We start from the raw sequence: 26,373 nt of genomic DNA on the forward strand, positions 1-26,373 counted from the left end.
CCAGGTGCTCTAGTGTTTTGTTTAAGGCCAATATGTCTTTATTGATACTCTGTTTGGATGACCGATCTAGAGCCGTCAGTGGTGTATTGAAGTCTCCAAGTATGATTGTGTTTTTGTCAATTTTTGTTGTAAGGTCAATAAGTAGCTGTGTTATATATTTTGGTGCTCCTTGGTTTGGTGCATATATATTAAGAATTGTTATGTCTTCTTGATTCAGCGTACCCTTAATCATTATGAAATGACCATTTGTGTCTCTGAGTACTTTTGCTGTCTTGTAGTCAGCATTATCAGATATGAGTATTGCTACGCTTGCTTTTTTTTGGATGTTATTTGCTTGGAGTATTGTTTTCCAGCCTATCACTTTGAATTTGTTTTTATCCTTGTTGCTTAGATCAGTTTCTTGTAAGCAGCATACAGTTAGATTTTCTTTTTTAATCCATTCTGCTGCTCTGTGCCTTTTTATTGGTGAGTTTAATCCGTTTACATTTAGTGTAATTATTGACACTTTTGGGTTTCTTATTGCCATTTTATAGATTGCTTTCTGTTAGCTATGCATCTTGTTTGATTCTTCTCTTTCGTTTTTTTATCCTTCTTTTTTTTTTTTTTTTTTTTTTGGTTGTATTCCATACATCTTTCCTCTGTTGCTGTCTTTTTTAAATCATGTGCTTATGTGGTGGTTTTTTCAAGGGTGGTTCCCATTAAATAATGAAAAAGGTTCCCACCCTGTTCATTGTAGTGCACTACCTTGTGAGTACTTTTGCACTCCATCATCCTTTGCTACTCTTAATCTCTGCCCCCCCCCTTTTTTTTTTTGTATTTTTTCTGAAGCTGGAAACGGGGAGAGACAGTCAGATATACTCCCGCATGCGCCCGACCGGGATCCACCCGGCACGCCCACCAGGGGGCGATGCTCTGCCCCTCCGGAGCATCGCTGTGCTGCAACCAGAGCCACTCTAGCGCCTGGGGCAGAGGCCAAGGAGCCATCCCCAGAGCCCGGGCCATCTTTGCTCCAATGGAGCCTTGGCTGCGGGTGGGGAAGAGAGAGACAGAGAGGAAGGAGGGGGGGGTGGAGAAGCAAATGGGTGCTTCTCCTATGTGCCCTGGCCGGGAATCAAACCCGGGTCCCCCGCACGCCAGGCCGACGCTCTACCGCTGAGCCAACCGGCCAGGGCCCCCCCCCCTTTTTTTTGTTTAAAGTTGGTTTTATTGTGTTCTTGGTGGAGCTTTTACTTATGGTTTTGTTTAGTTTTGTTTTTTTGTATCTGGTTGGAAAACCCCCTTTAGTAATTCCTGGAGTGGGGGTTTTCTGATGATAAATTCCCTCATCTTTTCTGTATCTCTGAATTTTTTTATTTCTCCTTCATATTTGAAGGATAGTTTTGATGGGTATAGTATTCGTAGCTGAAAGTTCCTCTCTTTCAGCACTTTAAACATTGGGGTCCACTCTCTTCTAGCTTGTAGAGTTTCTGTTGAGAAATCTGATGATAATCTAATGGGCCTTCCTTTATATGTTGTATTCTTCTTTTCCCTGGCTGCCTTGAGAATTTTTTCTTTGTCGTTGGTTTATGCCAATTTTTTTTAATTTTTTTTTTTATTATTTCATTTTAGAGAGGAGGTGGGGAAGATAGAGAGAGAGAGAGAGAGAGAGAGAGAGAGAGAGAGAAGCATCAACTCTCATATGTGCATTGACCCGGGAAGCCAGGGTTTTTTTGAACCGGCAACCTCAGTGTTTCCAGGTTAATGCTTCATCCACTGTGCCACCACAGGTCAGGCGATTTATGCCAATTTTATTATGATGTTCCTTGGAGTAGGTCTGTTGTGGTTAATAAAACTTGGAGTTCTGTTTGCTTCTTGAATTTGAGGCTTTAGTTCTTTCCACAGGCTTGGGAAGTTCTCTATTACTTGTTTGAATATGTTCTCCATTCCATTTTCTCTGTCTTCTTCCTCTGATATACCTATTATTCTTATGTTAATCTTTTTGATGGAGTCAGACAATTCTTGTAGGGCTTTCTTATTTTTTTTAATTTTTGAATCTCTTTCTTCTTCTCTCTGTTGTGCCTCAAGTTGCTTGTCTTCTATTTCACTAATCCTACCTTCTATCTGGCCTGTTCTATTAGCTAAGCTTGTTACCTCGTTTTTCAGCTTGTGAATTGAGTTATTCACCTCTGTTTGATTTGTTTTTATAGTTTCAATTTCCTTGGTAATATATTCTTTGTGTTCGTTGAGTTGTTTTCTGAGCTCCCTAAATTGCCTTTCTGTGTTTTCTTGTATATCTCTGAGTATATTTTTAGGATTTCTTTTTTAAATTCTCTGTCATTTAGCTCCAAGGTTCTCAATATATTAAATTTTTTCTCCATAGATTTTTCTTCATCTGTCTGTGCTACCTCTCTGTCTTTTGTATCCATGATATTTGATTTCCTTTTCCTTAATGGCATCTGAAGGTGGTTTTGTTGTTAGTACTTCTCATTTAGTGTGGAACTTTTGGCGGTTCCAAGGATAGATTTTTCTGTCTCTGGTTGAAGATCTTGTTGAATTTTTGGGGAGATTTATCGGTATCGCTCCTTACTGCGCCATTTCTCTGACGTCACTTTCTTTTTCAGTACTTTAAAGTTTGGTTTTACTCTCTTCTAGCTTGTAGAGTTTCTGCTGAGAAGTCTGATGATAACCTAATGGATTTTCCATTATATATTATTATCTTCTTTTCCCTAGCTGCTTTGAGGATTCTTTCTTTGTCACTGATCTTTGACAATTTTATTATGATGTGCCTTGGAATAGGTGTGTTTACATTGAGGTAACTGCGTTTTCTTTGCTTCTCGGATTTGAGGCTCTCACTCATTCCATAGGTTTGGGAAATTCTCATCAATAATTTGTTTGGATAGGCCCTACATTCCCTCTCCTGCTCTTCTTCTTTTAATATATCCATTATTTATTTTTATTTTTTTTTATTTTTCTGATGTCAGAAGCAGGGTCGCAGAGAGACAGACTCCTGCATGCACCCTACCAGGATCCAGCCGGCACGCCCACCAGGGGGCGATGTTCTGCCCATCTTGGCCACTGCTCCTTTGCAACCAGAGCCACTCCAGTGCCTGAGGCAGAGGCCATAGAGCCATCCTCAGCTGCCAGCCAACCTTGCTTCAGTGGAGCCTTGGCTGCGGGAGAGGAAGAGAGAGATAGAGATAAAGGGAAGGGGGAATAGAGGAGAAGCAGATGGGCGTTTCTACTGTGTGCTCTGGCCAGGAATTGAGTGCAGGACTTTTACATGCCGGGCTGACGCTCTACCTCTGAGCCAACTGACCAAGGCCTATCCATTTTCTTATATTGCTCTTTCTGATGAAGTCAGACAATTTTTGTAGAACTCTCTCAGTTTTTTCAGTTAATGAGTATCTCTTCTCTCTGTAATATCTCTAGTTGCTTGTCTTTGATGTCACTGATTCTTTCCTCTAGTTGGCTTGTTCTATTAGCTATTAGTCTTCAATTCACGTATTAAGTTTTCATCTGTGTTTTTAAAGTTTCGATCTCCTTTGTAAGGTGATCATTTTGTTCATTAATATGTATTCTGAGCTCATTAAGTTGCCTATTGGTGTCTTCTTGTATTTCATTGAGTATTTTCAGAACTTCAGTTTTGAACTATCATTTAACTCCAAGGCTTTCATGTAATTGAGATATTTCTCTGGAGATTTTTTATTTATTTTTTTGAAATAACGTCTCTGTCTTGTGCAGCCATGGTTTTCAATTTCTTTTTTCTTGATGGCATTTGAGAGTGGTATTATAAAGAACCCTAACAAAACAAAAGCCAGTAAAAAATTTGAAAATTTTAAAAAATATAATAAAAGAAAAATAAATTTTAGTTTTGAGTTGTTTCTTCTAGTAGGTATCACTGTGTTACAACTTTTCACTCTGTGAATTTCCTGGGTTGTCCACTGAGATGTTGCTGTTGCAGAGATATAGGCCAGGCTGCAGTCGTGTTGGTGTGAGTGGCATAAAGCATATGAATGGAGCAATGGCAATCTCAGACTTCCAGTCGCTCCTTCCCAAGTCTCAACAGACCTGGGTACCTGATATGGAGTACCTCTGTTCTACAGAGGAGAGAGTGGCTCTGGGTAACTAGCTGTGGGGTTTGTCTCTGCCACTCTCTATACCACAAGGTGAGGGAGGTGGGATCTGGGAGGCTGGGGGGCCACACTTTAGCTTTCTCTGTCTCTGCCGAGTGTGGGCTGCAGGCAGACCACAGGAACACTGGCTATGACCTTGTGCTCTGGCTGCTTTGGTTTATTTTTCCTCTGCCCCTCTATCTCACCACTCCTCCCAGTAGAAGCAAACCCAGTCACTCTGTGTTTCCCTCTCCAAACTCCTCAGACAAAATCTAGAGAGCCCAGCAGAGAAAAAAAAATCTGGACACAAACCCGGTGTCTTCTCTCCAAAGCCCCCTACAATTGCATTTTATCTTCTAACCCCTTCTCACCCTGTCCCACCTTTTGTCCTCTCCATGCTTGGATCTTTCAGGTGTGCCTTTGAGCCCTGCTGGGGTTCCTTTGCTGTGTTATATTTGTTTAATTTGTTGAAATTTCAAGTGGAGAGGTCAGGAGTATCTCTCATGCTATCATTACTCTGATGTCACTCCTCTGTATTTTATTGTCCTTTTAAAAAATGTTACTTGGAATATCCCCTGATCACCTGAAGATTGGGAAGGAATTTCTCATAATTTTGACTCACTCATGAAAATTATTGGCATGAAGAAATTCATGGGGATTGTGAATAAAAAACTGAAGAGCACAATGACTTAAAATTCATGTATGTTTTTTTCTCTTAAACCATTTTTATTTGCAGTTAACGCTGTCCTGAAATCTATTTTCTCAGTCTACTTTTCTCTTTCTACAGTAAATAGTTAATCTAGTATGTTTAGAGTTTGAGTATCTAAAACTGTCACCACATTTATAACTGTTTTTAGGAGTTCTTTAATTTATTTGCAGAGTTTTAACATTTTAAAATTGATTTTGGGGCCCTGGTCAGTTGGCTCAGTGACAAAGTGTTGCCCCAGCATGTAGATGTCCCAAGTTCGATTCACAGTGAGGACACACAAGAGAAATGACCATCTGCTTCCCCACCCCTCCCCTTCCTCCTCCTCCCTCCCTCTCTCTGTCTCTCTCTCTTGCTCTCGCTCTCACTCTCTCTCTCTCCCCCTTCCTCTCCCGCAGTTGTGGCTTGATTGGTTCAAGTGCATTAGCCCTGGGCACTGAGGATGGCTCCGTGGAGCCTCCACCTCAGGCACTAACAATAGCTTGGTAGTGAACATATCCCCAGATGGGCAGAGCATTGGCCCCAGATGGGCGTTGCTGGCTGGATCCCAATCAGGACGCATGCGGGAGTCTGTGTCTCCATCTCCTCTCGTCTCACTTGGAAAAGAAGAAAAAACAAAACAAAACAAAACTGATTTTGTTTTTTTCAGAACAATATATATATTTATATTATGTACAAAGTGAAATAATATTATGTGACTTATAGTAAATAATAATAGTCATTGACCTCATTCTTATCTAACCTTGATTGCTGATTTCCTAAGAAAATCACTTGAACCACTTTTGGTTGTGTCTTCTGCTGTTTACCACCACCTTTCCAAATGACATTCTTATACTGTTGTTTTGTTATTTTTCTTATTTGACATTACTTATTAACGACTTTTTTTTATTTTTGTATTTTTCTGAAGTGAGAAGCGGGGAGGCAGAGAGACAGACTTCTGCATGCACCAGACTGGGATCCACCCAGAATGCCCACCAGGGGGCGAAGCTCTGCCCATCTGGGGCATTGCTCCACTGCAACCAGAGCCATTCTAGCCCCTGAGGTGAAGGCCATGGAGCCGTCCTCAGTGCCTGGGCCAGCTTTGCTCCAGTGGAGCCTTGGCTGCAGGAGGGGAAGAGAGAGACAGAGAGGAAGGAGAGGGGGAGGGGTGGAGAAGCAGATGGGTACTTCTCCTGTGTGCCCTGGCCGGGAATTGAACCCAGGACTTCCACATGCTGGGCTGATGCTCTACCACTGAGCCAACCAGCCAGGGCTGTTACCTATTTTCTTATTATCAATGATGAGGAATTAGCTTCTTTAAACAAGCCACCATACACATTTCTCTCTTTTCATCTTTCTAATATAGTAATATCAAGTTTTACATTATTGTGTCTAAGGCACATAGTATATTATGATTATATTCCTTTAGTATACATTTAGTTTTTCCTAGAGGTAATTGCTTTGGGTTTTTTTGTTTTTTTATTTGTTATTTGTATTTATATCACTGGTTTATTCCCAGTTTCCTTTCTCAAACTTTAACATTCATCCTGATACTGTTACTATACATTGTCTCTTGTTAATTAACCCATGCAATCTTTACATCCACTTTACCAGAGGTGGGGGGATCTTTCCTCAGGTTTCTCTTTTCTGCTGTGAACTGTATCTCTCCAGGCTTATTGCAACTCTCCAGGTTCCTTCACTCCTCACTTGTGGTTTTCCCCTTTATTCTGCATCCCATGTCTTCCTCTGTCTAGGTTACTTCTTTCGTTTGATAGCGCACATTCCTGGTGGCTTTCTGTGTTTGTAATGTGACATAAAAATTTTTAGACTTTGCATTCTACCCTCATAGTTGATTGATAATTTGGATATAGAATTCTTCATCAGAAATGGTTTTTCTGTCAGCATTTTAAAGGCACTACTTCAATTGTCTTTTAGCTTTCTGCGTTGCCCTTAAAAATTCCAGTGCCTTCCCAGTTTTTATTCCTTGTGGGTGATTAATTTTGGTCTTTCTAAAACATTTTAAGATCTTTTCTCTAGTGTTCTAAACTTAGAAATAGAGTGTGTATAATCTAAGTATAGAAAATTGCATTAATCTTCATGAGAGAGTGAAGACAAGAGAGAATAATTATAGTTATGACCTAACCATCTGTTTAGGGCTCCAATGTTTGTAGAACTAAAGGATTCTGTTTATTTCTGGCATTGGCTCAATATTTTATTAAATGAAGTAGAGTCAAGGTGTAGTTCAGTACAAAGAAAACTTCCTTGTTTTACCATAGTAGATATCTATTAAGATTCTGAAAATAAAAGTGAAGCCAAATTTTACTTACTAGATGGATTCAGTAGTTATGGACTTCGTTGTTGAAGGTGATAGGGTATTTATCTTCCTCTTCTTGTTACTGCCCTGGTTTTAATACAGTTTCCTTAGAGCTGATGGTTCCATATGTAGTTTTGCATCGAGATATTTTATAATTTATAATATAAATATTATGTTTAGTCCTCTCCTTTTCATTTCATCTGCGACCTCACTTGGTTTTTGTTCTTCATCCTTATGACAGAGAGGATTTTGAATCAAGCTCTGCCATCAAGTCCAGAGATCTTGCCTTAAGTAGATGGTCCCGCCCACTGAGCGCTTCTGGTGAACAGATTTCACTGCTGGCTTTGAGGGAACTTTTAGCATGAAAATCTGTGCTGATTATCTGCATTGTGACCAATTACTAATTGTCCTCTCTCTAAAAGAATTTTACTGATAAAGGGCCAGGCAGTTTTTAAGTCCATGTGGAAATAAATTCATTTGCTTGAAATTGGCTTCTGTGAATTTATTTGGAATTACTTTTTCAATCTCAGTTCAGGTTAGGATAACAGCAATCTCTCAGGAGATCCCCCAGAAGACAGTTTAAGAGTGAAGGGTAGAATAGACTGGACAAAAATATATGTAGTATTAAGTTATTCACAAGTTGATAATGGGAAACATTACTGTTCCTTTTTGCTTACAGCAGTTGTAGTTCACAATCCCACATCATTACAAATATAGTTATTTATGGGAAGGTTTGAGAGGATTGAATGAACTGATCATTGAAACCATCTCTTTCCACATAATTCTTCTGTTATATTTCATTTTATTTGAATTACTAGAAACTACGTTGGGCTTTGTTTTTACTGACATCACTGTCTGACTCTCTCTGCTTGGCCATTGTTTTAGAAATGCTGTCTGGATTCCACTATCCATGGCAAGTACACTGGAAGCATTAAGATTTCAACATAGGGCATTTTCTGATACAGCTAAACAGCTCCCGTGAAACAGACCCTTACTTATGAGATTAAATCATAGTATTTTATGACATTATCTCCAAGAATAATGAAAACTTAAAAATGAACATAGCATACATCACTGAAATGTGAATATCCTTCTCTAAATATCATTTGTTTTGAAATTGAGAGAAATTAGAGCAAAAGATTTATCAACATTTTAGTAGGAAGGATGTTAAATATAGATGTCATTTCTTCAAAGTTGGAAGGAAAGTCTGACATTTTAGAACTGGAAAGATTTCAAGTTCTAGATTTCTGAAGACAAAGTTGTCAAAAAGGACTTACTTATACCTTGTACTTATACAAGTGAACTACAGTATAATTAAATGAGAATCACAAAGATAAAAGACAAAATTCTTTGATATCTTAGTGACATGAACATTCTGGAAGTTAGAGAATGGTTTAGTAAATCTTGTTCTTTTGTTTCTTTTTAAATTTCTGGTTCTGTAAGAATCTAAAGAGGAAATGCATGTAACATCGGGAGTTAAATTTTTCATTCTACTTGAAAACTGCTTAATTTATCCATCTTATTCTAAGATCTCCTATATTACACGATCTTTTAATGTCCTATAGGTTTTGCTTGTCTATCTCTTAGAAATCCATAGTTACCTCCCCAAAATCTACTTTTTAAACTTGTTTAGAGTGTCACAGCAGTGGATTTTGGATGGCAAACTAAATTGCTCATTCTTAACCAGACCAGTCATTTATATCAGTTTTCTCATATAAGATTAAGGAAAAACTTTGCTTTCTTGAATTCATTAGGAAAAACTCCCTTTTCATTTCTCTTTTTTAAAATTAGTTTGCCAGTAGTTGTCTATATGAAGACTATAATCCAAAAGATCATGCTGTTTACCTAACTTTTCATCTATGCTTAACTTCGCTGGAAACGAGAATGTTTTGGCATTGAGTCTTATTAATTAGGCTTCATCAGAGCTGGCTGTAAGCCAGTTTAGAGAGTAGTTCAGAGTTAGCTTTGTGTTTCTAAGTAATCAAGCTCTTGCTACCTGTGCTGCCTAGCACAATTTTATTCTCTCTGTTGTGCAGAAGTAGTCCATTACATGTTTCTCTTGCTTAATAACTTGACCCTTTGCTCTTAATAGTATACTTATTCAACTCCTTTACTTCTTCTCTTGTTTTATTTTTTCCTCTGTGATATCTTATGGCCTAGATTTACTTTTGAAGGGAAGAACATTTAATCTACAAATAGCCCTTGTTGATAAAGGGCTCTCCTTGGGTTCACTAATTAGTCTACTTCACCAAGTCTTCCATCGTTTTCCAGGACAGTCTCCGTAAGAAGGATGACAGAATTGAAGAGCTGGAAGAAGCATTAAGAGAGAGTGTACAGATAACTGCAGAACGAGAAATGGTGCTAGCACAAGAGGAATCAGCCAGGACCAATGCTGAAAAACAGGTCTGCGATTTTATACAGTTACTGGCAATGCAGCTGGTTAAACAAAAGGTAAAACCCAAGCTGTGTAGTCTACAGGAAAACTGTACATAAAGTATGCTTGTAGGGTTTCAGAAACACTCATCAGGTGTAAGTACTTAGACTTAAATGAGAATTGAAAAATTATTACATAAGAATTTGTGTTAATGCAGAGGTCTCTCCATGAATAATTTGGTACTGATTTCAGATACATTTATGAGTATATGCTCATATATCTGATGCGATGAAATAGAACTTCTCTGTTACAAAACTGGGCACAGCCCTGCTTTTACAGAAAATAAAACAGCACAGACATTTCTGAGTTAAAGACGTTAACTTTAAATAGAAAATAGTTTATTTATTTTATATCCTGGCTTGTTCAAAAGAGCAGTTTATGTTATAACAAGTTAAGGTTAATATTAAGTATGAAAGTTATCATGACACATGAGTCCCAGATCAGCATGTCTTTTGAGGTGGCTTGTTAAAGGGTTCTTTTGTTATTCTTTTAAAAATCTGTTTCTATGCCTGTTTAGATCCTCATATCCTTGCTTTTAACTTTTTATTTGGAAGAATAACTAAAGATAGGAGATGTGAATGGACAAAATAGTATTAACCAGTGAAGGCTCAAATCTGAGAGTATGATTGGAGGGTTTGAACCTGTCTTACACAGAGAAACTCATGACAATTTTTCAGTGATTATTTGTTTTCTATTTCGTTGTTGGAAAAATATAAATGTTAAACATGTGACAAAAAGAGTTCAATGAGAGAGGGTAACATGAATTTTGGGGGTAGCCTCCTTGGGGTGACCAGACCACCAGTGAGTGGTCTGGTAATTACCTTGAAAGTGAAGGTAATTGCACAGCAGGGAAGACCGGTACATTCAAAGCGGCATACTGTAGTCTGTGCTACAAGGTAACCTTCTAACTCTGTTGGTCATGAGGATACAGTTTCTTTAGTGTCAAGTGTAGAAAGAAAGACTCATTAGCATTAGCAAAGCAGAAGGAAAATCTATCTGTTCACAGAATGACTGTCTTTCAGTGCCCTGTCCTCAGATAAGTGCCTTCATCTACATTCTATTTGAGTATTTCCTAATGTGCGGTTGACTAGAATTTGGGTAGTGGAGTGCTTCCCAGACAGGATTGTTCAGGAATGAGGAGGAATCTTTTTTTAGCCTGATTTTATCTTTTTTACACACTTTCCTTTATCTTCAAAATGTTACTCATTTTTTTCTTCCTGCAGAAGTTTCTTTCTGCATTAGGAATCATTAGTTAGTTACAAGTCTTACATATTAGAGATTGTGCAGAAATTTTTGCAATTAATAATAGATCATGTCATTATGGACTATAGACTACTATTGTGTGTTATTTATTTTTTTTGGGGGGGGAAGCTTTCAAGTTTCATTGAAAACAAACACCCAGAAAAAGTTTCAACTGGTCGTGCTTCAGCACTTTTTTTTTTTTTCCTGACTGTTCACAAATTTTTTTCTTTTTTTTTTCTTTTCTTTTTTTTTTAAATTTTATTTTTTTAATGGGGTGACATCAATAAATCAGGATACATATATTCAAAGATAACAAGTCCACGTTATCTTGTCGTTCAATTATGTTGCATACCCATCACCCAAAGTCAGATTGTCCTCTGTCAAAAAATATGGAACGCTTCACGAATTTGCGTGTCATCCTTGCGCAGGGGCCATGCTAATCTTCTCTGTATCGTTCCAATTTTAGTATATGTGCTGCCGAAGCGAGCACTGTGTGTTATTTTTAAATCTATTATGTAAACTGGTTTTATATATATATATATATATATATATATATATATATATATATATATATATATATTTTTTTTTTTTTTTTAATTTAAGTGAGAGGAGGGGAGATAGACTCCTGCATGCACTCCTACCAGGATCCACCTGGTGACCCATCTGGGACCAATGCTCTGCCCATCTGGGGCCATGTTCACAACCAAGCTATTTTTAGCATCTGAGGTAGAGGCTCCGCAGAGCTATCCTCAGCGCTTGGGGCCAATGCACTTGAATCAGTTGAGCCATGGCTGCAGGAGGAGAGTAAAGAGAGAGAGAAGAGGAGGGGGAGAAGTAGACAGTCACTTCTTCTGTGTGCCCTGACAGGGAGTCGAACCTGGGACTTCCACACGCTGGGCTGACGCTCTACCACTCTGCCAACTGGCCAGGGTTTAATTTACATAAAACTTTCGTAGAAAATACAGAGAGTTCCTATAAACTCCTTTCTCCACCTCAGTTTTCCCTTTTAATTAATGTCTTGCATTGGTGTGGTACATTTGTTAAAATTGATGACCCAATATTGGTACATTATTAAATAGTACATAGTTTACGTTTCAGTTCACTTTTCGAGTTGTACAGTTCTATGAGTTTTACCAAATATATAATGTCATGTGTCCATTACAGTATCATGCAGAATAGCTTCACTGCCCTAGAAATCACCTGTGCTCCACCTGGTCATCTCTTCTTCATCTCCCCAGTCTCTTATCTTTCTCCTGTCTCTGTAGTTTTGCCTTTTCCAATGTCATTCAGTTTGGCCCGTGCAGTATGGAGTGTTTTCAGACTGGCTTCTTTCATTTAGCCTCCGCATTTAAGGCTCTTCCACATCTTTTTGTGGCCTGAAAACTCACTTTATCTCTGAATTGTATTCCACTGTATGACTGGGCCACAATTTACTTGTTTCTTTTTGTTTGTTTGTTTGTTTTGTATTTTTTGTATTTTTCTGAAGCTGGAAACGGGGAGAGACAGTCAGACAGACTCCCGCATGCGCCCGACTGGGATCCACCTGGCACGCCCACCAGGGGCGACGCTCTGCCCACCAGGGGGCGATGCTCTGCCCCTCCGGGGCGTCGCTCTGTTGCGACCAGAGCCACTTTAGTGCCTGGGGCAGAGGCCAAGGAGCCACCCCCAGCACCCGGGCCATCTTTGCTCCAATGGAGCCTCGGCTGTGGAAGGGGAAGAGAGAGACAGAGAGGAAGGAGATGGGGAGGGGTGGAGAAGCAAATGGGCGCTTCTCCTGTGTGCCCTGGCCGGAAATCGAACCTGGGACTTCTGCACGCCAGGCCGATGCTCTACCACTGAGCCAACCGGCCAGGGCAATTTACTTGTTTCTTTACTTATTGAAGAACGTCTTGATTGCTTTCTATTTTTGGCAATTATGAATAAAGCTTCTATAAACATGTTCATTATGTATGGACATAAAATTTCAAGTCATTTAGGTAAATACCTGAATGTGGTTGCTGGATTATATGGTAAGACTATACCTAGCTTTGTAAGAATCTGCAAAACTATCGTCTGAAGTGGCTATATATAATTTCTTTTAATTGCATGTTTTTTTCTTTTTCTCTTCTCTGTTTATCTTCTTTGTGCCATTCTGCTACTCACTGCCTATCTGAAACTGTTGAGTGAAATATTGCATGAGACTAGTCATTTAGGCTTCAAGTGGTTTAAGGTATGAAGAAACTGCTTTCATGTTTTTTATACTTCTGGGGTTGTGTTAAACTTCAGTCATTGTCCCCCCCTGCTTTCATCTTCTTTCCTTTTTTGTCTTTTTGTTTCTTCTAAGCCACTGTTTATTAATTGAATGCATCAAATATTCATTTCAATATCTAAAATGGGGGAAGCTTTCTTTGGCTAGGGACATTATACTTATTATCTTTCTCAAGTCCAAAATGTATCAGTCTCTTGCCTAAATTTAGCCTCTGAGAAGGAATGACTACCTCTGATATGAGGAGGATATCTGCATATCTTGATTTCTCAAAGCGCAAAGTAAAATTGTTTGGGGACCATATCTCTTATTAAAATAAAGTACAGAACCTTTTAAAGTTTGAGCAGGGCAGAACTGTCAAAGGAAAACATTTCTTGATGCCTATCCTATATTCTTTACAGTATCTCTTACAGTATCTTTGTTCCTATTATATGCTACGTTCTCTTGAGCCTCTGATTCAGATAAGTTGTTTAATGATCCTGTGAAGGAAGAGGTCTTCTCAACTAACTATTTTGGCAAATAAAGAGATGAAAGGGAACAATCCCATGAGGAAACCCCAGGGTTCCTTTCCAAGTGGTTTTCTTCTTCTGAAATTCTCTCTGCTCAGGTCGTGGCAGGCTTTGTGTTTTGTTGAGTGTGAGAGGCCGTTTTTAAAAAATAAGTTGTTTGGGGTGACACTGGTTAATGACAACACAGGTTTCAAGTGTATATCTCTATGATACATGATTTGTGTATTGTATTGTGTGCCCATGACCCAGAGTCAAATAATTTCCTGTCACCATATATTTAGCCCCCTTTACTCATTTTCTTAAAATGAGCACAGAGTAAAATATCTGAGTCTCAGAATTACCAGGAGGCAAGGGGCAGTATTCTTAGTTCAGCAGTGCTGCTATGAACTTAAATGGGTTTTTTTTGTTGTTGTTGGGTGGGTTTTTTTTGTTTGTTTGTTTTTGTTGGGATTTTTTGCATTTGAAAAGAATGTCGCCTGACCTGTGGTGGCACAGTGGATAAAGCGTCGACCTGGAAATGCTGAGGTCACCGGTTCGAAACCCTAGGCTTGCCTGGTCAAGGCACATATGGGAGTTGATGCTTCCAGCTCCTCCCCCCTGTCTCTCTCTCTCTCTCCCTCTCTCTCTCCTCTCTAAAATGAATAAATAAAATAAAAATTTAAAAAAAAAAAAAAAAAAAAAAAGAAAAGAATGTCTTCACTGGTGTAAGGTATTTTTCCTCGCTGAGAAGGAAGGAACAGGTCTCGGAGCCACCAAGTGTGGTAAGTTCAAAAGGCTTTATTCAGTACACAGCGTTCCTCGGACAAGATTCACTGGCCTGGAAGATGGAGGTCAGGAAAATCGCGCACGCATGGAGAGACCGCGTGGGTATATTTAAAAAAAGGGATCCCTCTAGGGAAGTCGGGCTAATATGATGATGTAGAGAAATCTCACTGGCTGACAAATCAGTCGCTTTTTTTCTAAGGACTCCTAGGAAGTTTCTTTTGGCGCGCTTGGCTGTGGGCGGTCCTAGCCAAAGTTCGTGGACCTAGGTTCCCCACATGACCATCCCTCTATCCACCGACCTTACAACTGGTATACTTTGAGAGTAAATTTATTTTTGAGGGAGCCATTTTAAAATGAATTGGTAACTAATTTTTAAAAATGCCTTAAAAGTGGCCCTGGCCGGTTGGCTCAGAGGTAGAGCGTCGGCCTGGCGTGCGGGGGACCTGGGTTCGATTCCCGGCCAGGGCACATAGGAGAAGCGCCCATTTGCTTCTCCCTCCCCCCTCCTTCCTCTCTGTCTCTCTCTTCCCCTCCCGCAGCCAAGGCTCCATTGGAGCAAAGATGGCCCAGGCGCTGGGGATGGCTTCTTGGCCTCTGCCCCAGGCGCTAGAGTGGCTCTGGTCGCGGCAGAGCGATGCCCCGGAGGGGCAGAGCATCGCCCCCTGGTGGGCAGAGCGTCGCCCCTGGTGGGCAGAGCGTCGCCCCTGGTGGGCGTGCCGGGTGGATCCCGGTCGGGCGCATGCGGGAGTCTGTCTGACTGTTTCTCCCTGTTTCTAGCTTCAGAAAAATACAGAAAAAAGAAAAAGAAAAAAAAATGCCTTAAAAGTAATGAGACTTTCTCTTTTTGCCTAATAAAGTGAATTTATTTTGTTCCTAAAGAATGTTTTTGAGTATTTTGAGTAAAGATATATCCTCTCAATATAATTAACATTTGCACATGAGTTCTCATTTTTATTTTAAAGGCTCATTTTTGATAGTGATACTCATTTTCTTCATATTACCATATTGACATTATTTGTCTTATATGTTAAGTGTAAATTTTCTACCTAGAAGATCATAAGATTCTACTGTTGATTTGCTAGGTATAGATTAATGAACATTTTTAAGGATTACATAATTTTTTAAATTCAGGTCTTTAAACTTTATTGGCATATTAAAAATTGTAAATTTTAATAATTAAAATAATTTGAACAACCAAAAAAAAAAATGACAGTCTTGATTAAACTGCATTTTACAGCATACAGGACCAGCTTGATTTGTAGCTGGCTTTCACTGTGGTTCCACCAGCCTCCTCCTTCACCAATATGGAGGTTCTGTTCCTTCCTGTCAGCCAGCTGGCAGGTGGGAGAGGTGGGCGCAGCCTCACTGTCAGCAGTTCTTGGTTCTGTGCTGGGAAAATAGGCATCTCACTGTGAAACAGCTAAAGGAGCACAACAGGAAGACAGTGTTTTGTGGAGTGGACAGTGCGACATGCACCTCCTTATGATTCACCATCTTGCTCTTTCTGTTCAGTTGTTTCCTTTGAAGGTAGCAGATTTTTCTCATGTGTTTCCATCTTGATCTTCAATTTAATCAAATTTTTCAGTCACCACCCTATCTGGTTTGTCAGATGGTGGCTGCATAGGAAGCGGAGCTAGATGCAGGAGCGAGTGCCATTCCATCTCTGCAGCAGCTGCTGTTGAGTGTCCTATTTTATTTTTATTCTTAAGATTTATTGAAAATAAAAATTCCTATTCTCTGTTGGCTCCCGATCTACCCAGTCACTTATACAGCAGTTGTCACCATGATGCCCAGAGCGGGTGGCACTCCTGCAGCAGCCCCGGCGCCTGGCAGCCCACAGAGAATGATGTGTGGTGACGGAGTGGCAGCCTCGCTCCCCAGCTCCCCAGCTCCCCCCGCCTTTAGACTTCCAGCTCTTCCCAGAGTGGACAGTTTATTCTTTGATTTTATAAACATAATTCTGTACTAATCTGAATATTTATAATAGTTTCTTCATTTTAAAATTAAATGGCAGTAATGCTTAAAATAAAATAATGATCCTCTTATGCTACCTTTTCTATAAACATTTATTGAATATGTTGCTACACTAAGCAGTGCCTCAAAAGTTCATCTGAAGAAAGAAACTGTTATTACAGCTTCATTCAATAAGTAGCATGGTAGTGATCTGAGTAGTGTAGCTTCAAGGATAGCATGGAAGGGCAGGCATGTAATCCAGATTGGAGGGCCATGGAAGGCTTCCTGGAGGAGATGGCTGGATGCTTAAGGTGAGCCTCAAAAGGAAAAAGTTAGACAAAGAAGAGGTGAAGGATATTTGATGTATTACATGTAGAGGGACGAGCATAGGTAAAAGCTGGAAGCATCCAGGGAGCTTTAAATGGTGATTAGCAGCTACAGTTCAGGAAAAATATGAATGGCAAGCTGGGAGAGAGGGCGGAGGAAGGGAGAGGGGAGTGCATGCAGTCAGGTCATGCTGAAGCATATTTAATCTTATTCAGTACGTCCTCACTGAATGTCATCAATAGGTTCTGTGACTTTAAGTGAATGAAACTTAACCAATTTTACTATAGGCTGATTGATAAAGAGTTAAGTTCCTGTGGCATCTCATTAATGTTGCAATGGAATGACATTGAATGAAACAACATTATTTGAGGACCTGCTATACTGTGGAATTTTGCTTTTTATATTCAAGTCAATGGAGAACTACTGAAGCATTTTAACCAGAGAACAATACTTATCCATGAGTTTGCTTGCTGCTTCATTCATTCAGCAGATCTTTATTGAGTATCAGTGGTGTCGTAGTGGTCCTGGGTAAGAAATCATGATGAGCAAAGCAGCTGCAGGGGACCCAGGCACTAACCTAGCAAATAGCATTTAATTACAATTCATCACAAAGTTCTAAGGATAAAGCAGATTTTCTGTGATAGCCAATAATTTGAAGGAGGTTGGAGAAGTTAGAATGTGTTTTGATTGAGTGCTGAGAGAGCGTGTTCTGAGAAAGTAACATCTAACCTGGGTCCTGCAGGACGAGAAGCTGTTGTGTGAAGAATGGGGTGGAGCCAACGCTTGTGCTGGTGGTGAGGTTGGAACAACTTGGATACGTGTGAGGACAACTAGTCTGACTGATGGGCAGGAAGGACACACAACATCCAGGGCCTCATTAGATAATGTTAATAGTTTTTGTTTTTTAGAGTGTTTCCTGATTTGTGGTTTTAAAAGTTTATTTTGGCTGCTAGTTGGAAATGGATCTAACAGGGCTTAGTGTGAAAGCAAGATCAGATGGCTGGAAATGCACAAACATTTCCCCAAAGGGTACAAGGCACAGCTCCTCTGCTTCTAAACATACTTTTCCCTCAGACTGATCTCCCCAAGAAGGCACCTAAGATGTGCAGACTCGCTTTTATTCTTCCCTCTTCAGAGTCATGCTTCCCTCACTATGATAGGCAGACCTCTTTTAAATCTTACTTTCCTGTTTCCTCTGAGGAGGGAAAAAACCTCTGGAACAACAACAGCAATCAATTCAAATGTTGGTCTTGAGAAATGGATGAGAAAAATGAGATTGTTCACAATTCTTGGTTTTCAACAGAATTGAGGAACAACCTAACTAAGTTGCCAGCTCAGAGATAATTTTAAATAATTTTTTTTTAATTTAGTGAGAGGAGAGGAGGCAGAGATAGACTCCCACATGCATTATAAATAATTTCTGATGGTAGACTAGTATGAGATTTGAGGCATATAATTCTGAAGAAGTACAAAAAGATTGAGTTATATTGGTATAATAAAAACTCTTTAATTCTTATTTATGTATATGAAAGTTTGTTAGTGCTTACACCTGTGAAAATGAAACATTCCATGGGATTGAGACTGAACTCTGGGTCTTTTTAGCAATAAATAATATTAAGGGATATCTAAACTAACAAAAATACAAGTTCTATTAATCTCATTAAAATAAATGTTTAATTATAAGATACACTAACATTTTACTTTTCATGTCTAATAGTCTCAAAATAGCTAATATTTATATTGTGATTATTGTATTATTCTAGTAATTGTAATGATAATGCAAAAGAGTTTTAACAGAGTTATTAGCACAGGAAGATTTATAATTATTAAATTTACATTTATATACATATTCTTATTGCAGAAAAGTATACTCAAATAAACAGTCTAGCATAAAATAAATTTCATTAGTATAAAATTTTAAGGAGAAGTGGAATGGAAACACATGCGTAGAGAGAAAAAGGAAAATGTAGAACTTAATCATTAAAGAATATGTCTTATAGTTTTAAAATATATAATAATGGATATCAGATCACTATAGTATCTATATTTCTTTAGATAATTTCTTTTTTAAAATGATTTTTTACTTTTTAAAAACAATTTTTAAAAAATATACTTTGTTTTATTTATTCATTTTAGAGAGAGGGGAGAGAGAGATGGAGAGTGAGAGAGAGAAGGGTGAGGGGAGCAGGAAGCATCAGTTCCCATCTGTGCCTTGACCAGGCAAGCCCAGGGTTTCAAATTGGTGACCACAGCATTCCAGGTTGATGCTTTATTCACTGCACCACCACAGGTCAGGCTAAAAACAATTTTTTTTTATTTTTCTGATTTTTAAATTTTATTTTTATTTTTTTTTATTTTTCTGAAGTTGGAAACGGGGAGGCAGTCAGAAAGACTCCCACATGCGCCCGACCGGGATCCACCTGGCATGCCCACCAGGGGGCGATGCTCTGCCCATCTGGGCCGTTGCTCTGTTGCAACCAGGGCCATTCTAGCACCTGAGGCAGAGGCCACAGAGCCATCCTCAGCGCCCAGGCCAACTTTGCTCCAATGGAGCCTTGGCTGCAGGAGGGGAAGAGAGAGATAGAGAGGAAGGAGAGAGGGAGGGGTGAAGAAGCAGATGGGCGCTTCTCCTGTGTGCCCTGGCCAGGAATCCAACCCGGGACTCCTGCATGCCAGGCCGACGCTCTACCACTGAGCCAACCAGCCAGAGCTAAAAACAATTTTAAAAAATACTTATGAAATTAAATTCTTTAAACTTATGAGGAAAATAATTAGACATCAAGTTAAAATCATAGTTATATTAACTGTTATAGGAGATTTAGAGATAATTTAGACATTGTGTAAAGATTCCTGGTCTAGGAAGAAGTTGAACAGATTAGGCAATGGTTGAATGAACTACACAGTGACAGTGGACATAGAAAAGAGTGAGTGGCTTTAGACTGTTTTGGAAATAGAGCTAAAAAATTTTGGTGAATTATATGTATGGGTAAGGATAAAACAGAAAACCAAGTCGTCTGTTTTCTGACTGGACAACTGAGATGAGAAAGCCTGATGGAAAAACTTGTTTGAGGATAAGAACCAAGAACTTATGCTAAAGAAATGTTAGTGTATTATCATTAGGAGCAGAATTCTTACCACCTCAGATTTATATTTTCAGCCCAGTTTCCTCTTCTGAGATCCAGATGAAGTCCACTTCATATCTTTACTCCAGTTATGTCAGCCTGAAACCATCTAAACCGAGAAATCTTGACTCCTACCCTCAAATTAGTTTTTCTCACAGGCTTTTTCATCTCATTGGAGAAAACACTTTTTTCTTATGAAATCGAAATTAGGCATAGTGAGTGTTAAGAAAATCAAGTCCAAGAAAGGTAGAATTGATAGATGAGGCACAGAGATTTTATACCCTGGTTCTTTCATTTAGAAGGCCACTCCAGAACTTTAGGGAAACCACATTACACAGTGGCTATGAAAATGGTCCTGGAGTTAGAAGGGTTGATTGGAATTATGGTTTCATCACTTAAATTGTGATCTTAAACAAGTACTTCTGTGTCAATTCCTTGAGCTATCAAAGAAAAAATACTTATTGTATCTGCCGCATAAAAGGGAGATTATATGTATAAAAGCACTTATAACAGAGTCTAGCGTAAAACAAGCACTCAATAAATGTTAGCTTCTTAAGATACTTCTGTTCTTCCTACCACTGCCTTCAGTAGCTCCCAGGGAACAAGTTGTTTTGACCAGTTAAGGCCTCAGAGATTCTTGGTATCTGTAGACCCTACCTGGTGGATTCAGAACCAGTGATGACATGCTTATTGTTAGAAGTGTCCATTTACATGTATCAAGATTTAATTCTTATGACTTAAGGAAATCCTTGTGCCCTCCCCTTCCCCAGCTTGGAATGTATAGTATCTGCATCAATCGAGAATGCTACAGCCAACTAATAGGTTAATAGGTTGGTTATATGGGCATTGTTCTTGTCATCTGGTTATTTTCTGAGAGTCTGCCTTAGGTCACTGTAGAATATTAATCTGTCCATTGTTCTTCAATTTACTTTTTTTTTTTTTGTATTTTTCTGAAGCTGGAAACGGGGAGAGACAGTCAGACAGACTCCCGCATGCGCCCGACCGGGATCCACCCGGCACGCCCACCAGGGGCGACGCTTTGCCCACCAGGGGGCGATGCTCTGCCCCTCCGGGGCATCGCTCTGCCACGACCAGAGCCACTCTAGCGCCTGGGGCAGAGGCCAAGGAGCCATCCCCAGCACCCGGGCCATCTTTGCTCCAATGGAGCCCCGGCTGCGGGAGGGGAAGAGAGAGACAGAGAGGAAGGAGGGGTGGGGGTGGAGAAGCAAATGGGCGCTTCTCCTATGTGCTCTGGCCGGGAATCGAACCCGGGTCCCCCGCACGCCAGGTCGACGCTTTACCGCTGAGCCAATCAGCCAGGGCCTTCAATTTACCTTTTATTTAAAATTTTTGTTTATTGATTTTAGCTAAGAGAAAGAGGAAGGGAGAGAGAGAGAGCGAGAGAGAGAGAGTGAGACTGGAACATCAATCTGTCCCTGTATGTGCCCTGACCATGGATCAAACCCGCAACCTCTGCTTGGGGTGATGCTTTAACCACCCGAGCTAGCCGTCCAAGGCTCACTTATTTTTATGTTTTACTCATAAAAATAGTTTGGGGAGCTTTAGTAAATGGCTAGAAACATGTACTGCGATAGTCAATCCTAATGCTATTTTTGTTTTACAAAAAAGGTATTCTGTGTTTCCTCTAGGAAACAAGATAGGGAGGGAAGGAGAGAGGGAAAGAAAAAAAATTTTTTTAGCACTAAAAGAAAATATGGATTTTAGTACATTATTATCAGACCTTATTCCTAGAAGTAAGAAAAAGTGGAAAATTTAGTTTCCTTACCTATCCTAGTGGGTAACAAAGGACTTACTGTGTCTTATAGGATGATGTAAAGAACTCTAGCCCTGCTCTTGTTAATCTTTTGGCTAATGGGAGCTAGCTAGAAGTCTTATGTAGTATATAGTCTTCAACTAAGACTATAAGCCATGTTCATAAGCCATGTTCATAAAACCATGTAAAACTTCAAAACATTCCACAAAACAGATAAAAGTGTGATCAATTAGTTTGAAAATCTTTTTTTTTCTTTTTGTATTTTTGCAAAGTTAGAAGTGGAAGGCAGTCAGACAGACTCCCACATGCACCCGACCAGGATCCACCCAGCAAACCCACCAGGGGGCGATGCTCTGCCTATCGGGGCATTGCTCCTTTGCAGCCAGAGCTATTTTAGCGCCTGAGGTGAAGGCCATGGAGCCATCCTCAGCACCTGGGCCAACTTTGCTCCAGTGGAGCCTTGGCTGTGGGAGTGGGAGAAAGAGAGAGGAAGGAGGGGAGAAGGTTGGAGAAGCAGATGGGCACTTCTCCGGTGTGCCCTGGCTGGGGATTGAATTCGGGACTTCCACATGCCAGGCCAATGCTCTACCACTGAGCCAGCCAGCCAGGGCTGAAAATCTTTTTTGATCCTACTTTATTTTCTTCCATCATCACTGATAAATTTGACATTAGTTTTATCAACATTTGTCTCATCTCTCCTCACCTTAAACATAGATTTATAATATACTACTCAAAAAAATTAGGGGATATTTTATCATTTCATATTCATTTTGAAATATCCCCTAATTTTTGTGAGCAGTATATTATTGAGATTGTTTCCTTTTATATACTGCTATAATGAACTACATTTAGAAGTTTCTTAACATATCTCAATATTTTTTCTTTACTTACCCTTAAATGTCTTAAACTGACTTTTGTGTCAGTAGTGAGGTAGGTTTCTGAGGTGAGTAGCTGTGCAGTCTAAAAGTATTACAAATTCAAACATGTTTCTCAGAACTGGATAGAATCAGTCAGTCTTACTAAAAAGTCAAGTTGTAAATTAGCAATATAAACTGCTTTTAAGTAGTTTACTGATTTCTGTAGAAGTCATCTATTTTGTCAGTGTAAAGATTGAAGCTGCTGTTGTTCAGATATTTCATTTTTTAAAAGTAAGATGCTATTCTGTAACATTTTGTTGATAAACATAGAGTACTTTTTATTGTTCCAAGAATATGAGGAGATGTGATAGTTAATTTCACAATGATTTTCTTTGCTATTGTATGATCAATTCAGTATTTAAATCAAACTCTGTCAAGAGGAACCTAGTAAGTTTCATTGTAGACCCTTAGTGTAATATCAGTGAGTTTGAATCTTCTTTGTTATGGTGACTGGTTATGAAATCAGTCACTTGACAGACTCTGAAGTGAGACTACTGGAAATACGTCATGTCTGCCTTCCTGGTGACAGCTGGCTACAAAGCAAACCCCACAAAAGCCATTCTGCAATTGACAAGGGACTTCAAAGGCCAACAGGGCTGCCACTTCAAAGAGAATTCTGCCATTTCTGGCTTGTTGAAAGAAGTTAAATGGCTGTACCCTGCCCAAGCAGAAATCTCCCTATTTAGACTTCTCCTTTTGATCTTAGAAAGATGTATGAAATGGGCTTTAAGTTAAAGGAATGATATAGTCTATAGTAATGGCAACCCAATATTCTGCATTTTACTTTACTTATTAATGGAAATTACTCAGATATGTTCAAATAACAGCAAGTGTAAAAACTCAAAATGTCTCAGAGGATGAATGTTCAAAAGAAGAGTTGAAACTTCATATTAATGTTTTAGTAGCCACCTTCACAAATGTGGAATAAGTAAGATGGTGGATAAAATGGAACAATATATTTTTCAAACTCTCTTTCAATTACTACTTGTAATTTTTATCCCCTTTAGTAGAATCAGATTTTGAATGTTTATAGTAAGAATGGCTGACAAACCTATAAACTGTTGAAACTGACTTGCATAGTTTTAACTTAGGACATTTCTCTACTTTTAGTAACTCTGTAGACAAACATTTAAACTTAAAATCTATTTAGTTATGCTGGATACAATTTTGAAATAATTACTTCATTTTTGTATTAAACAAAAAAAGGATCTCAGTTTTAATGGAATTTTTAAAATAAAATATCAGAATATTAACAAGCATCTTCAAAAAATAATAAGGCAAAAACAGGAACATAAATTCTTTTAGAATAGTGAAAGCTCTAAAAGGTACCCCTTTGATGGAGTCATGTTTAGTATACTTAAGAAAAAAAAAACTTTATAAGTAATATGATGGTAAAAATATGGAGATTTTATATGGGATGTGAAGTGTGTGAGGATTAGCTAGAATTTGATGTTATTATAACTCAAGGACATGGTCTTAGTTACATACTTAATTTCTCGTCCTATGTATTATATAACAATAGAAAGCTAAGAATCCTTAGAGTCTTTTGCCCTCATCTCCTGTTTTCTTATTTCTTAAAAATTTTTTTTACATAAAATTAAAAAGTTGACTTGGCAGAAGTGTTAGCCAGTGTAAGTTCCTCTATAATTTCACCAGATGGGGTCAGTAGACAACAACTAAAGAAATATAAAGGAAAACTGAAGCCCTCCCCCCACCACGAAATAACCACATGGGATGGTATGATCAAAAAAAAATCTTATCTACATGAGTAGTTCATAACAGTAGTTCTTAAAATACTGCACTTGTGTTTGTCTTTTTTATTATTATAGTTTCTTTCTCTTGAAAAAAAAATTTTTTTTTTCCCCCTGAAGCTGGAAACGGGGAGAGACAGTCAGACTCCCGCATGCGCCCGACCGGGATCCACCTGGCATGCCCACCAGGGGCGACGCTCTGCCCACCAGGGGGCGATGCTCTGCCCCTCCGGGGCGACGCTCTGTTGTGACCAGAGCCACTCTAGCGCCTGGGGCAGAGGCCAAGGAGCCATCCCCAGCGCCCGGGCCATCTTTGCTCCAATGGAGCCTTGGCTGCGGGAGGGGAAGAGAGAGACAGAGAGGAATGGGGGGGGGGGGTTGGAAAAGCAAATGGGCGCTTCTCCTATGTGCCCTGGCCGGGAATCGAACCTGGGTCCCCTGCACGCCAGGCCGATGCTCTACCACTGAGCCAACCGGCCAGGGCTCTCTTGAAAAATTTTTGATAAATAGTACATGATTATATTGTCATAGAAGTTTAGGCAATATCTGCATCTCTGAATTTCGGCTTGATTTCTTCCTTTCTATTCAACTATTTTCAAAAGTTATAATCAAATAAAAAAAATAACTGCAGTGGTAAAGAAATAAAACCTTGGCACTAAAATTGAACTACAGAGGTGAGTGCCAGAGTCTATAGGTATTAGTTTTCAAAATAGATATGTTTATATAATTCTGACTAAACTAAGTAACTGCTACTACATTGGGAAGCAGTTTTGGAATCTATGTGGTAGATCTATAATAGATTATATTTAGTTTGTTTGTAATGAGTTCTTGGGGTGTTTGACCTTTATTCTGTTATGTCCTACTGAGAAGTTTGATAAACCAAGTTATTGACAATAGAGGCAGTCATCCAAGGTAAGGCCAAAAGTGAAGTCATGATAGCCAGATGGCTTCCCACTGATTTTTATATGCAGTTTATGTTCTCCTTGGCTGCACCTTCCTGGTGTTTTTAGTGAAACATATTTTCCTAGAGAAATCAGCACAGCAGCATTTCTCCTGCACAACAGATAGTTTTTGTGTGTGGCATGTCCCAAAATCTCTTTTGGCACTCATTTGACCCTTCCTCTTATATCTATTCTTTTTAATGAATAAAGAGCCAATAAGGGTTAGTGTAAAGTGTATTAAACCAGAAATTATGTGATGTGGGCTCTATTTCTTCTGTTTACTAGTGTGATTTAGAGTAAGTTCGGTATTCTTTTTAATCCTCTATAGCCTCATCTGTGTGGAGTAAATTATTATCCCCACATATGTTTTTGTAGTCATAAAGATGGTATATGAATGTTGAGCCTTATTATTATGGCCACAATTATTCTGTATATGTCCGTGTGTGTACATGGATACACACACATGATGCTTATGAATTCCCTCTTGGTATCCTTGGGTTGCCAGACATTTAATTCTACCCTTTTACTTTTCTCCTTTGGCTAATAGTAAACTTTTGATGAGGTCATATACAGTGTGTCCGTAAAGTCATGGTGCACTTTTGACTGGTCACAGGAAAGCAACAAAAGACGATAGAAATGTGAAATCTACACCAAATAAAAGGAAAACTCTCCCAGTTTCATACCTATTCAGTGCAGTTCGATGTGGGCTCACACACAGATTTTTTAGGACTCCTTAGGTACTATCCCGTGTAGCCTCTACAGACTCGTCCCTAACTGATGGCCTACCAGAACGGGGTTTCTCCACCAAACTGCCGGTTTCCTGCAACTGCTTATCCCACTGAGTAATGTTATTCCTATGTGGTGGCGCTTCGTTGTAAATGCACCAATATTCACGTTGCACTTTGGTCATGGATTCGAATTTAGCGAGCCACAGAACACACTGCACTTTCTTCTGTACCATCCACATTTCTACTGGCATGGCCATGGGCTGCTCCGCTGTATACATGGTGTTATGTCATCATCTGTGCATGCGCACATGCTGCCACATCATCCTACAGAAACCGAGAGGATTTTCCTTTTATTTGGTGCAGATTTCACATTTCTGTCGTCTTTTGTTGCTTTCCTGTGACCGGTCAAAAGTGCACCATGACTTTACAGACACACTGTAGCTGTCATTTCATCTACTAATATTTTCTTTGTAACCGTTTTCCAGGAGTTCTATTGAAATAATGTTTTGTCCACAAAAATGTGTCTGTACTTAATGAAATATCACTCTCTCTACTTCTAGGTAGCTGTTTGATTT

At 39.3% G+C, this 26,373-nt stretch overlaps 1 protein-coding gene, 1 non-coding gene and 1 pseudogene across 15 annotated transcripts in view; 1 reads left to right on the forward strand and 2 right to left on the reverse strand.

The window, feature by feature from the left end:
* The window catches only part of ERC1 (ELKS/RAB6-interacting/CAST family member 1), a 550,202-nt gene that overhangs the window by 268,477 nt on the left and 255,352 nt on the right, over positions 1 to 26,373 (forward strand). For 10 of the 14 annotated variants that reach the window (XM_066258683.1, XM_066258685.1, XM_066258693.1 and 7 more), the window contains one exon: positions 9,362 to 9,493. The exons of the other annotated variants lie outside the window; for them this stretch is intronic. In XM_066258683.1, coding sequence (XP_066114780.1) covers positions 9,362 to 9,493 — 132 coding nt within the window. The remainder of the gene's footprint in view (positions 1 to 9,361; positions 9,494 to 26,373) is intronic. 14 annotated transcript variants of the gene reach the window in all.
* On the reverse strand, positions 11,150 to 11,256 carry LOC136327833 (U6 spliceosomal RNA). The gene has a single exon (XR_010729894.1). It is a non-coding gene; the product is annotated as a U6 spliceosomal RNA (small nuclear RNA).
* Positions 15,766 to 15,946, reverse strand: LOC136323757 (thymosin beta-4-like; annotated as a pseudogene).

Source organism: Saccopteryx bilineata, chromosome 2 (genome assembly GCF_036850765.1).
Source record: "Saccopteryx bilineata isolate mSacBil1 chromosome 2, mSacBil1_pri_phased_curated, whole genome shotgun sequence".
Classification (NCBI taxonomy): Eukaryota; Metazoa; Chordata; class Mammalia; order Chiroptera; family Emballonuridae; genus Saccopteryx; species Saccopteryx bilineata.